This window comes from Oncorhynchus clarkii, chromosome 1 (assembly GCF_045791955.1).
Source record: "Oncorhynchus clarkii lewisi isolate Uvic-CL-2024 chromosome 1, UVic_Ocla_1.0, whole genome shotgun sequence".
Taxonomy (NCBI): domain Eukaryota; kingdom Metazoa; phylum Chordata; class Actinopteri; order Salmoniformes; family Salmonidae; genus Oncorhynchus; species Oncorhynchus clarkii.
In genome coordinates, this window is record NC_092147.1 from 65,101,845 (window position 1) to 65,116,151 (window position 14,307).

General features: G+C 44.8%; 1 protein-coding gene across 5 annotated transcripts in view; it reads left to right on the forward strand.

The window, feature by feature from the left end:
- Positions 1-14,307, forward strand: part of LOC139410554 (KH domain-containing RNA-binding protein QKI) — a 99,430-nt gene that overhangs the window by 60,547 nt on the left and 24,576 nt on the right. For all 5 annotated transcript variants that reach the window (XM_071155862.1, XM_071155868.1, XM_071155854.1 and 2 more), the window contains exon 4: positions 3,435-3,578. In XM_071155862.1, the coding sequence (XP_071011963.1) occupies positions 3,435-3,578 (144 nt within the window). The remainder of the gene's footprint in view (positions 1-3,434; positions 3,579-14,307) is intronic.

Genomic DNA, 14,307 nt, shown 5'->3' on the forward strand with positions numbered 1-14,307 from the left:
CAGCGGTGCTGTAGGTCTGTTAGAGAGTGGAGAGAAGCAACGTCAAAGGCACCAGGGCACTTTGCTTAACCTCCTGTCTGTCTATAGTTTACACCATTGTTTGACCTAGACAGCCACGTTTCGACTCTCACGTGGAGGCACTGAAGTAACGCGGGCTATTTTTTTTTTTGCCTCATTTTGAACAGATTAGCTACGGCATATTGAATAAGTGAAAGAAGGAAACCGTTACGCTCTCAGTGAGGTCTGAGGAATGTGGGGATTTCAACAAGTCATTAGAGCTTGACATGGCTCCCTTTGAGAGCTCTTCTCTTCTGGCAGTGGCACGTTGACCACACCTATAGAGAACATGTTTTTGGAGTAACACTTTACTTGACACGCAGTGTCATAACACGGTCATAGCCGTGTCATAATATGTCATAACAACTCACCGAACTTGTCACGGACACTCTTACTGACAGTTGTGGCTGCTTTGTGTGATGTGTTGTTGTCTCTACCTTCTTGCCCGTTGTGCTGTTGACTGTGCCCGATAACGTTTGTACCATGTCTTGTGCTGCTACCATGTTGTGCTGCTACCATGTTGTTGTCATGTGGTGTTGCTACCATGCTGTGTTGTCATGTGTTGCTGCCTTGCTATGTTGTTGTCTTAGGTCTCTCTTTATGTAGTGTAGTGTTATCTCTCTTGTCATGATGTGTGTTTTGTCCGATATTTATGTCATTTATTTATTTATTTTTAATCCCAGCCCCTGTCCCATAACACTGAACCATACATTTAGACCTGTTGCCACATATATTGTGTTATTTTATGGCTGGTTATGACACCTACATAAGAGTGTCAAAACCCACATTTATTGAAATGTGTTTTTTCTTAAGTCCTATGTTGTTGTAATGAATTCTTTACAGTCATGTTTTTTGTTATATAATATTTTAAAGAACTTGTAGAACATACACTTTATGACAGTGTCGAGAAGCATCATGACATCATAATCATATAAGCCAGATAGACCAATCACGTACATGCCCTTATGTCGGTCATCAGTCACAAAGATGGTGTCTTGTCCTGCTGCTAAATATGCTCCTGCACTCATCCCAGCCATCCGAAACAGAGCATTGGGGCAGTGATAATGATAATGATAACAATGATAATTGAATATGGTCAATGTCAGAAATGTTTTAAATAACATAAACATATTGTTGACAAGTAGGCTATGGTGTAATGGAATATTTTGCCTTGTTTTGTGGGTTTTGACACTCTCTTATGTAGGTGTCATAGCAGCCTTAAAATAACACAATATATGTCACAACAGGTGTAAATATGTCATGACAGTGTTATGACATATTATGACCGTGTCATAAAGGGTTATGATGCTGTGTGTTAAGTGAAGTGTTACCCAATTTTGTATTATGTTATCATTTGAAGGGGGCAAATTACACATACATTAACCATTTATTGTTGATCATATTAAAAAAAAATATATATATATATATATATATATATATATATATACTCCCGATTACAGCCGGTTGTGATACAGCCCGGGATCGAACCAGGGTCTGTAGTGACGCCTCTAGCAGTGAGATGCAGTGCCTTAGACCGCTGCGCCACTCGGGAGCTATATTTTACCATTGATCGTCATCAAAACACATATACTGAGTGTACAAAACAATAGGAACACCTGCTCTTTCCATGACATAGACTAACCAGGTGAATCTAGGTGAAAGCAATGATCCCTTATTGATGTCACCTGTTAAAACCACTTCAATGAGTGTAGATGAAGGGGAGGAGACAGGTTAAAGAATGATTTTTATGCCTTGAGACAATTGAGACATGGATTGTGTGTGTGTCATTCAGAAGGTGAATGGGCAAGACAAAAGATTGAAGTGCCTTTGAACGTGGTGTGGTAGTAGGTACCAGGCGCACCGGTTTGAGTTTGTCAAGAACTGCTGGGTTTTTCACTCTCAACAGTTTTCCCGTGTATATCAAGAATGATCAACCATTCAAAGGACATCCAGAAAACATGTTTGTATTATTATTATTTTTTACCCTTTTTTTCTCCCCTATTTCCTGTTATCCAATTGGTAGTTACAGTTTTGTCCTATTGCTGCAACTCCCATACGGACTCTGGAGAGGCGAAGGTCGAGAGCCATGCGTCCTCTGAAACACTACCCTTCCAAGCCGCACTGCCTGCTTAACCCGGGAGCCAGTCGCACTGCCTGCTTAACCCGGAAGCCAGTCGCACTGCCTGCTTAACCCGGAAGCCAGTCGCACTGCCTGCTTAACCCAGAAGCCCGTCGCACTGCCTGCTTAACCCGGAAGCCAGTCGCACTGCCTGCTTAACCCGGAAGCCAGTCGCACTGCCTGCTTAACCCGGAAGCCAGTCGCACTGCCTGCTTAACCCGGAAGCCAGTCGCACTAATGTGTCGGAAGAAACACCGTCCAACTGGCGACCGTGTCAGCGTGGACGCGCTAGAGCGCGATGGGACAAGGACATCCTGGCAGGCCAAACCCTCCCTAACCCGGACGACGCTGGGCCAATTGTGCAGTGCCTCATGGTCTCCCGGTCGCGGCCGGCTGTGACACAGCCCGGGATTGAACCCGGTTCTGTAGTGACGCCTCAAGCACTGTAGTGCCTTAGACCGCAGCGCCACTCAGGAGGCCCTATCCAGCCAACTTGACACAACTGTGGGAAGCACTGGTGTCAACATGGGCCAGCATCCCTGTAGAACGCTTTCGACACCTTGTAGAGTCCATGCCCTGATGAATTGAGGCTGTTCTGAGGGAAAAGGGGGGTGCAACTTAATATTAGGAAGGTGCTCCTAATGTTTTGTACACTCAGGGCATGCCACACTGAACAGAAATATAAACGGAACATACAACAATTATAGTTTTTTTTACTGAGTTACAGTTCATATAAGGACATCAGTCAATTTAAATACATGAATAAGTCCCTAATCTATGGATTTCACATGACTGGGAATACAAATATGCATTTGTGGATCTCAGATACCTTTAAAAAAAAAAGTAGGTGCAAAACTGCACATTTTAGAGTGGCCTTTTATTGTCCATAGCACAAGGTGCACCTGAGTAATGATCATGCTGTTTAACCAGCTTCTTGATTTGCCAAATCTGTCAAGTGGATTGATTATCTTGGCAAAGGAGAAATGCTCACTAACAGGGATGTTAACAAATTTGTGCACAAAAATTCTGGAATCTTTTATTTCAACACATGAAACATGGGACCAACACTTTACATGTAGCGTTTATATTTTTATTCCGTATATTTCCCAGACACTCCTGAACTAAAAAGCTCTACTCCATTGAGAATGTTTTTAGTCCTTGACTAGGCTTAATCTGTGTCTGGGTAACCGGCCCATGAAGTACATTCTTTGGACTTGTTTTTAACTTATTTTCTCTCTTCCACCCCCCCCTTCTTCAGGAGGAGCAGAACCGAGGAAAGCCCAACTGGGAGCACCTCAATGAGGACCTGCATGTCCTGATCACGGTGGAGGACGCTCAGAACCGCGCTGAGATCAAGCTGAAGAGGGCCGTGGAGGAGGTCAACAAACTACTGGTGCCTGCGGTGAGTCAGTGGCCCCGTGTCACTTCCTGTTGCCGAGGGCCTGTGATGCATGGCTCAGAAGAAAGCTCTCAGAAATGTCACCAATCAGATGTGTTTATTTAAAGAGCTGAAATTGATGTCATGTGTATTATTATATTGAGGAAGCAAATATCAAGTGGTGAAAATGGATTGGTTGTAGTTCACTCTAGATTGTATTTCTGTGCTAAAAGAGTCACGTGCAAGATGATGTGCCATAATGTGCGTGTGTGCGCATGCAAAAATGGTCATCACTCTTGCAGTGAAATTATGTATTAGCCAACAGCTTAATATTTGAATTTCATTCAAATGAGCTGAGCGTTATAGAATCAGCACAAACGCAATTGCCCTTTAAAACGAATTACCGCTGATTGCACATTCAAGTAGTCAGCTTTTATGTCAGTGGCTAAAGCTATACGACTATATTTATATCCTCCAAAAAAACATACAGCGGTTTCTTTGATAGAGAAATCAATACCAAAGACGTCCATGTGTTTGTGTGTGCGTGCATGCACGGGGGCTTGCATGTGGGGCGGGCGAGAGAGAGATGTTTTTGCTGATCCTCCACATGTTCTCCCTTTCATTTCCTTGGTGTCACTGAACAGGAAGTGAGAGTTTCCATCATAGTGAGAAAGGGGAAGTTTAGGAAGGAACCTGCAGGATGGTGTCATCGTCTCAGTCTGCTGGAGGGACTATTTTCAGTTCTTAAAGCATTGTCGACTTAAAGGATAAAAACTGCCTTTTGGTCAAATAAACCCAAAGGACTAAGGGTTGAAATGGCACATGAGATTCACCACCGATGCACTCTAGTTATGTGTGTGTACGCACAGACTGAAATGACCTACAGGACGGGTGTGTGAGGGAATGACGATGAAATAGTGTTGAAAGAGGATCGTGGGTGAATAAGCCGTTCACTCTTGGGAGGAATCTTTGTATCATATTACATGTGTCCTTCCTTGATACATTACACCCCACCATAGATGAATGGCCGTGCTGGGTTTCCATGTGTTAGCCTACAGTTAGCATGATGTCGCCGAGTTTAGCCGGCCCATGTCTCCCAACCCATCTGTTGATGATGTTTCTGGGAAGTAAAAAGTTGGTTCCTCTTCTGTGTCTGTCAGGAGTCTATTTGGGACAGCGTGACATTGGAGGGCCTCCGTAAGATCATGTGATTGGCTGGCTAGGTCCTATGGGGTCATAGGTGCTCTCTAGGTTATGCTGTCATACACAGACTCTGACAGGCTGCTAACACAGAAAGCATGACCAGTGTAGCTGGTCCTCATTGATCAAATTACCGCTCATAAATGAATGACGAACACAAGACGGGTAGGTCAGGCATCTGAGGAACCTGGATGGGAGTCAAGGTAGGTGGGAGTGTGATTTTGTATTTACTGTACGTAGGTTTGAGCTGTAGATGTTAGTTGGAAGCAGGGCTGTTTTGGGTGGGAATGACTCACTCACTGGCTAACGAGGAACAGATTAGGAAATGACGTGATCAGCATCCCACCACAGGACCATAGCAGTCACACGTGTACACACCCTGTTAATGGTAGATATAGGACTACAACTGCTAGGAAAGTTTTGATTTGTAGTTTTAAGTGTGTTGTTGCTTGTCAGTGAAAGTTTTGAAACCACAGATTTCAGGATGTTTGTTTCTCAAGAACAGGAAGCCTTCAAGCGCTGTTCCAGGCGTTGCTCTGACGAGGATAAGCAACATATTGACATTTGTTTGATGGCAAATGTTTTAAAAGACTGTGAAGTGATGAGGCATATCTGCTGCTTTGCCTTGGTACTGCAGAAATAAAGCTAGGGCTTCGCCAGCTTTATTAGCTAATAAAGGGATGCCACTCTCCCTTGGGCCTCAAGCTTCCACCAACAACAGACGTTAATGTTCCGGCTATCAGAGTAGAGATACCAGCATCCTAAAGGTAAAACCACTGTAAAACAACAGTCTCTGTTGTCCCCACTGCTCCAAAACCCACCCACATGACAGTATCTCTCTCTCCTTCCCTCTCCCTCTACCATCTCCTCTCTCCCCTTTCTCCTCTACCCTCTCCTCTCTGCTCTCATCTAGCCCCCCCCCCCACCCTTCCACACCTCCTCTCCCCTCGAGCATCTCCTCTCTCCCACACTCCCATCCTCTCCCCCTAACCCCCCTCTCAGAGTGGCCAGTGTGATCCTATGGATAGGTCCTGGCCGGGAGGCAGCGTGTGTGAGTGAAGGAGTGAACCCAACAACCCTGTGTATACAATCCATTAACGGGACCGGCGTTTGCCTCCAGGGGCTTGTCGCAAACAAAGAAAATAAAGAAGGGGATGTGTTTTTCCCCACTGTTTGTGTAAAGATAACAGCCGGCAGCTTTTCCTCTCCAACTCTCCTAAAGAGCTCCTTAATCCCCGCAGAAATTTACATACAGATTGAACGCGTCGGTTGCCGTTCAATCTGCCAGTTCTGCTCCGTCGTCGGTTGGGCAGTGGAGTGACACAGGTTGCTGGGAGTTTTCTATCTCTAGGCATATAGGATAGATGCCTGCCGTGGTGCATAGCAATGCACGTATAGGATAGAATGACATTAGCACGCTGGTTGGTGGTACAGTTGTATGAATCGGGTGAGCTGTCAGTTGTGGTTCACATTTAGTACCTTCAAGGTTCAGATGCATACGTGATGCATACACTCATGAACGACATCCAGCTGCAAATAGCTTGCAATCACATCACCTACATAGCAATCACATCACCTACATAGCAATCACATCACCTACATAGCCATCACATCACCTACATAGCAATCACATTACCTACATAGCAATCACATCACCTACATAGCAATCACATCACCTACATAGCAATCACATCACCTACATAGCAATCACATCACCTACATAGCAATCACATCACCTACATAGCAATCACATAACCTACTAAGAACCATATAAACTGGAAATCTCTACGCTGAGAACATTATCATAATCTTTATCATCAGCGGTAGCAGTGCCTGTGTGCTTGCAGCGTTCAGTGACCAGCAACTGTGCCAAAAGCAATTATCATCACTGGCATTGTAGCATGAGTAAGACCAGTCCCCTGTGTGACTATGCCGACTGTCTGGCTGTACTACTCCCTCTGCAATCGTCAGTTTGCCACTGAACCATACAAAATGAGGGGGATAATCATTTGCGTGTGTAAATGTGTGCGTGCACTCTAGCAGGAGTGTGCGTAACTCCCTGACTTACTTATCTGCAGGGGTGCAACTTTGGTTTTAGAAGTGAGGGGGACATTAAGATTTGTTTTCTTTTTTTTCTTCTTTAAAAAAAACAATCCAGTCTGATAAACACTCCAAACAGCCTACCTGACTGTTGCCTCATTTTGTATCACATTCCAATGATAAAACTGGGGCGGGACAAAAATGCAATTTCAGATTGTTGCAAATAAGAAATTCCTGTCAAGTCTTAATGTAAAGTCAAATGATCTGTAATCAAAGAAACTCTGATCTAAATGTACTGTACTCATAAAGTGTTTACGGTCGTACATATGATTTTCTAGGTACTCTTAAGACTGTCCTCCAGCCGGAGAACGTGGTGGTAAGTCAGTCAGCTGATGTTAGCCTGTGAGACCCCTCTGTCTGTCCACTGGTTGAATGAACCTTTACACTGACCTTAACCATGTTGAATCATCCCTGTCACATTCATGCCTTTAACCCTTAAACCTCCTTCCCTACACCAGCGTATCAAAAAGACTCTCGTGTCAATTCCTAGTACAGTAAATAGGAAGACGTGGAACTTCAGCACTAGGGTGTGTGTGTGTGTGTGTGTGTGTGTGTGTGTGTGTGTGTGTGTGTGTGTGTGTGTGTGTGTGTGTGTGTGTGTGTGTGTGTGTGTGTGTGTGTGTGTGTGTGTGTGTGTGTGTGTGTGTGTGTGTGTGTGTGTGTGTGTGTGTGTGTGTGTGTGTGTAATACATGTAAGAAACATATAAAGAAATAAGAAAAAAGTAGACATCAAAAGCACCCATGCCAACAGCCACCTGATGTAATCAGTCCCTGCAGGATTTTTTTGGTTGTGATATTTGTGAGAAAAATGTGCTGATTTGCTGCAGCAATTCTGGCCTTTTGCATGGCAATTAGCGAAAATGTTGATCCCATTTTTACCATCAAATCTGTGACGGGGGAGAAGTTTGTTGACGTGTAGCTTGATTGAACCATTTTATGCAGTAAAAGTACGGTGATCGGTTTAAATTGCGAGCCCTCTTTTTGAACGAGGTGGTCGAAAGTTTTATACAGTAATATTGCGACGATTTAACAGTTTTTTATGCCGTAATAGTGCACTGATTCGTCAAATTTTGCAAGCCCTCGCATAATATGCAAGGAATTGTTGATTTTGCACACAAAAAAATGCGATTGCAGAATGGCAAAATCCTGGAAGGACTGCGTAATGCTGTCATTGATAGCAGTGGAGGCTCTCTCTGCTGCCTGTCTTTACTCTGTGCCTCCCCAGTAGACAGTAGTAGCAGCAGTAGCAAACAGACTCAGAGCCTAAACGGCCGGCGCTGATGGGACCAGCTTTAATTAAAGTCCTGTCTATCAGCAGGGCCTCGCAATGGCTCCTGGCCCCCACCACTCTGACAGACAGATGCAGGCTCTAATTGTCCGGGCTCAAAGATCAAGTGGAATTCAAATGGTGGAGGATTTGTGTGTGTGTGTGTGTGTCCCTCATCCCACCCCGTAGGCTTGGCCAGCTGTGCCAGTGTAGTGTTTGAGCGAGGCAAACCTGAGTAAACAGAACACACTGCGTCTGGGACTCAAACCTCCTGCAACCCAGCCCAGCCTGTCAGTCAAGTCTCCTCCTTAGCCCTTAGCGGAGGAGGACACATCTACAATTGACAGTTTTTATTAAACACTTGCTGTCTCGAGGGAAACACTCAGCGGTTCACTCCATTTCTTGGGTTTGTCAGCTTTTGTTTCTTTCCGTCTCACTTGCTCTCTGTTTCTCGCTCTCTCACTGCCATGCTCATTCTCAGACTCATTTGCTCCACACAATCTGTCCGTAAACTCTCACTGTCGTCTCAACATTTTACACACTGATACTACAAGCTTGAACTGGTGCTATAATATTGCGCACACACATCTGTACAACATGTCCTCTTGTCTTGAGACGCCCTTGAGTTCTCCTGAGATTTTAGGAGACTAGGTGCATTGCTACAAATTCCTGGCCACTTGTGAATTTTACTTAGAGTCTACATCGGCAAGTTTCCAGTGGAGGGATTTTCCAGCATGTTCCGTTCAATGGGGGTTAGTCACAGACAGCTGACACATTGTAGACAGGATCAAATACACTCTCACTAGCAGATACTTTAAAGGGGCTGGATATGCCTCTGCAATTCCCGCACATCCTTAGGGGGTTGGGAACTTGATTAAGATCAATTGGGTGTACAAGCCAGGGAGAATCAGCCATGTGTTAGGTAAGAGAGGCGAGGGAAGCAGAGGGAAGCATCGGCATTTGTACTCGACATTTCTACAGACTTGTATTATGAGTGAAGAGAGAGCAGTGCAGAATGGCTGAACAAAAGCCCACTGGTTTGTGGGAGTTCCCATCTGTTCCCTGTGCAGCACAATAGACCCTCTCTTGCATGACATGTTTTTCTGCTGCTCACTGTTTCTGAGAATGCAGGGCCCCAGCCCAGGACCCATGAGGGAGGGTCAACCCAGCTGAATAGAGTTCAGATGTGCGTGAGACTCGGCCGGTGTGTGCGTTTAGGTGGGGTGGATGTGTGTGTGTGTGCATGGATGCATGAAGAGGTGTATGATTCTGATTCATGTCAGCTTATGCATGTGACTGATCTGCAGCTATGTGAAGTTGTGAGAGTGTGTCTGTGAGAGAGAGAGAGGGAGTGTGTGCGTGTATGTGCGTTGGTAACTGTGTGTCTCCGTGTGTGGCTCTGGTGCTTATATGTGTGAACAGCAGGGACCTCTTCTCTGGTCACATGATTGAGTAGTCATCTAGGTCTTTGAGGCAGAAAGACCATCAAAAGAGCCTTTGTTTACAACTGGAGTGTGGAAATCTTGAACTGGGCTTTCTGCTCCTTTGGGGCTGGATAATGCTCTCTGTGGGGCTTTCCTCTCCCCTTTCCTTCCCTTCTCCGCTCTGGGCTTCAGAGGTCATCTCTCCCCATTTCTCTCTGGCTCCCTTTCTCTCTCTGTCTCCCTCTCTCTCTCTGTCTCTCTCTCTCCCTCTCGCTGTCTCCCCTGTCTCTCCCTCTCTGTCTCATTCTCTCTCAAACACAAAGACTATAACACATTCTCTCCCCCTCTCTTTCCCTCTCTGTTAAATCATTTTGGAGAGTTAAGTATTTCTCACTGAATCAATCCAGTACATGACCCCCTCTGTCCTCGCACCCAACGGCTCCCTCTCTCTTCCTCTCTCCTCCCCTCCCTTACATTGGGTATCTGGCAGAAAAAAAATGGGGGAATGGGGTGAAGGGGGTTTAGAAAATGTGTCTCCGTGGCAACCTGTTGAATGGCTCTCGTCCCGGGCCTTCAAAAGAGCCCAAGCCATGTGACTGTAAAAAGAAAGGCTTGAATTCCTCCCTGACTGCCCCTGCATTCAGACAGCGATGGGCGAGCAAGGACCCCCCAAGCTCTGGGAAACAAGCTGTCCATCTCCATCCTCACCCTATCGCCTACGTTGTTTAGAAATATTTTTTACCTTTATTTAAGGATAACTATTTAACAAATTCTTATTTACAACGACGGCCTACCCCGACCAAACCCGGACGACGCTGGGCCAATTTTGCGCCGCCCTATGGGACTCCCAATCGCGGCCGGATGTGACGCAGCCTGGATTCGAACCAGGGACTGTAGTGACGGCTCTTGCACCCCTCTTCCTCCTTCACCTCCTCCCCTCTGGTAGTGAGTGATTAGGCCTGTAAAAAAGAAACTGTTTTGAGAGTCGACAGACAGAGAAATGAATCTAGTGCCGCTGTGCTGTTTTGCGTAGATATAGCATTTCACCAGCTGCCTGACTGCCATCCTGGGGCTTGTGTGAAACATAATGTCACCTCTGAAATAAAGGCCAGTTCTGAGAATTTACCTTCTGTCAAGAAAACGTCTAATTTCACACATACAGGGCGGTTACTGTGTAATGGAGCACTTGACTTCAATGATACCTATTACAGACCTTTGTAAAATGTCAACAGTGTATTTTTGTATGTGTGAGAAATGAAGACGGATGTGTTTGTTGAACTCTGCGAGACTGAAATGGAGTGGATCATACAACAGCACTCAAAAATGTTTCACAAATGAATTAAGAGTGAATTATTTGACTTCTATGTATTTTGTTAGAGATCTATCCATATGACATTTTAGTCATTTAGCAGACTCTTTTTCAAGGGCTTGATCAATAGCAGAAAAAAGACTGTTATTTGCAAAACAATTCAAAATGACCCTATGCACAGAAGCCTTTCACGGTTGCCTAAAAGCTCTAATACCAAATTCATTTTCTCTGACACACACTCAAATACAGTTCAACATGATCCATGAATCCTTATGAATACATAACAGACACAGTAATATCACCATTACAATAGGTAATTCCAACACTTATCACAGCAATCTCTATATCAACACATTTCTTCACTATTACATTCCAGACTGTTTGGCTCTGAAAAGGATAGAGATGAGACGCTTTTTTGAGAGCGGATAGCAATTCCAGTCCTCCGCCAGACCACCAATTAGAATGCAACCTTTAAGATGAATAATGGACAAGGACATGCATTTTTTACACCCAAATCTCCTCATCTGTTTTTGAAAAGGGAGACGGACAGCCTCTTTTGGAAGATTTTAAGAGATGTGGAGACAGACAGACAGATTGGGGAGGAAGTGACATCGCTGTGGCGCTCTTTTAGCGTGTTGTGAAGGCTGAGCTTCTAAAGGAAGATAAGGGTGCCGGGGAATGATGCCCAAATGATGCCCGCCGTGCCCATTGTTTAACTGCATGGGTTAATAGTGGGTAAACAATTCACTGTAGAGAGAGCTGGCCCTTCTGTCTGTGCCAAACAGTCAACTGAGTTTAAAGGAAGACTGTTTTGGGTTTCTGAAACTTCCATTATTTTCAAAGACTTGATAAGATGGCGTCGACAGACACGGTCGCCCTGTTTTTATCTCCTAGCCAACTTTTTAGTATTTTGCGCAATTATTTTATTCTTATTTTATTATTTGTTCAGAACGTTTGTAGTATTATTTCCTATATCGGAAAATCACTTTTGGACACCAACAATTTGACCAGAAAAGTGACTTCTCTGACCTGAATCCTTTATTTCGACTTCCCGAGGTAGCCCAATTCATCCCGGGTGCTACTCCAAAACGTTGATGCCGGAGTAGAGGGAGGAGAGGTGGGGTTGTAGTCAGGCTCAGATGGCAAGCAAACCATCCATCAGTTTCAAGTACATATGTATTACTCATGGACAACAAAGTACACGTAGCTCAGGGCGAGGATCTCCTTTCAGAGAGACATAAGGGACTGTAACATACTCTGTTTTATGGAATCATGGCTCTCTTTCCAGACATATTGTCCCAATCCATACAGCCAGCAGGGTTCTCCGTTCATCGTGTGGTCAGGATGAATGGAACAAAGGTGTGAGATGTGAGTGCTACGGGTCAGTAGTCATTTAGGTAGGTTACCTTAGTGTTCTTGGGCACAGGGACTATGATGGTCTGCTTGAAACATGTTGTTCTTACAGACTCAGACATGGAAAGGTTGAAAATGTCCATGAGGACACTTGCCAGTTGTTCAGCGCATGCTCGGAGTACACGTCCTAGTAATCCGTCTGGCCCTGCAGCCTTGTGAATGTTGACCTGTTTAAAGGTTTTATTCACATCGGCTGTGCAGAGCGTGATCACACAGTCGTCCAGAACAGCTGATGCTCTCATGCATGTTTCAATGTTACTTTCCTCGAAGTGAGCATAGAAGTTATTTAGCTCGTCTGGTAGGCTCGTGTCGCTGGGCAGCTCTCGGCTGTGCTTCCCTTTGTAGTCTGTAATAGTTTGAAAGCCTTGCCACGTCCGACAAGCAACGGAGCCGGTGTAGTACGATTCAATCTTAGTCCTGTATTGGCACTTTGCCTTTTTGATGGTTCGACAGAGGGCATAGCGGGATTTATTTTAAGCTTCCGGGTTAGAGTCCCGAATCCAGGTGAAAGGTTATTGATGTCACTTGTTAAATCCACTTCAAATCAGTGTAGATGAAGGGGAGGAGACCAGTTAAAGAAGGATTTTTAAGCCATGAGAAAATGGATTGCGTATGTGTGGTGTGTCATTCAGAAGGTGAATGTGCAATACAAAGGATTTAAGTGCCTTTGAATGGGGTATGGTAGTATGTGCCAGGCGTACCGGTTTGTGTCAAGAACTGCAACGCTGCTGGGTTTTTCCACATTTTGTTACGTTACAGCTTTATTCTAAAATGGATTAAGTCGTTTTTTTACCCTCATCAATCTACAAACAATACCCCATAATGACAAATCAAAACCAGGTTTTTTAGACATTTTTGCTAATTTCTAGTATTATTATTATAGTTCTAGTATTCAGACCCTTTACTACAGCATCATGTCTTCTTGGCTATGAAGCTACAAGCTTGGCACACATGTATTTTGGGAGTTTCTCCCATTCTTCTCTGCAGATCCTCTCAAGCTTGGTCAAGTTCGATGGGGGCCGTTGCTGCACAGCTATTCTCAAGTACCTCCAGAGATGTTCGATCGGGCTCAAGTCCGGACTCTGGCTGGGACATTCAAGGACATTCAGAGACTTGTTCCGAAGCCACTCCTGCATTGTCTTGGCTGTGTGCTTAGAGTTGTTGTCCTGTTGGAAGGTGAACCTTTGTCCCAGTCTAAGGTCTTGAGCGCTCTGGAGCAGGTTTTCATCAAGGATATTTCTGTACTTTGCTCCGTTCATTTTTTCCTCAATCCTGACTAGTCTCCCACTCCCTGCCGCTGAAAAATATCAGCACAGCATGATGCTGTCACCACCCTGCTTCACCGTAGGGATAGTGCCAGGTTCCCTCCAGACGTGATGTTTGGCATTCAGGCCAAACAGTTAAATCTTGGTTTCATCCGACCAGAGAATCTTGTTTTTCATGGTCTGAGAGTCCTTTAGGTGCCTTTTGGCAAACTCCAAGCATAATTTAATGTGCCTTTTACTGAGGAGTGGCTTCCATCTGGTCACTCTACCATAAAGGCCTGATTGGTGGAGTGCTGCAGAGATGGTTGTCCTTCTGGAAGGTTCTTCCATCTCCACAGAGAAACTCTGGAGCTCTGCCAGAGTGACCATCGGGTTCTTGTTCACCTCCCTGACCAAGGCCCTTCTCCCCTGATTGCTCAGTTTAGCAAGACGGCCAGCTCTAGGAAGAGTATTGGTGGTTCCAAACTTCTTCCATTTAAGAATGATGGAGGCCACTGTGTTCTTGGGGATCTTCAATGCTGCAGAAATCTTTTGGTACCCTTCCCCAGATCTCTGCCTCGACACAAGCCTGTCTCGGAGCTCTACGGACAATTGCTCTGACATGTACTGTTAACTGTGTGGACCTTTTATAGACAGGTGTGTTTCTTTCCAAATTATGTCAAATCAATTGAATTTATCACAGGTGGACTCCAATCAAGTTGTAGAAACATCTCAAGGATGATCAATGGAAACAGGATGCATCTGATCTCAATTTCGAGTCTCATAGCAAAAAGGT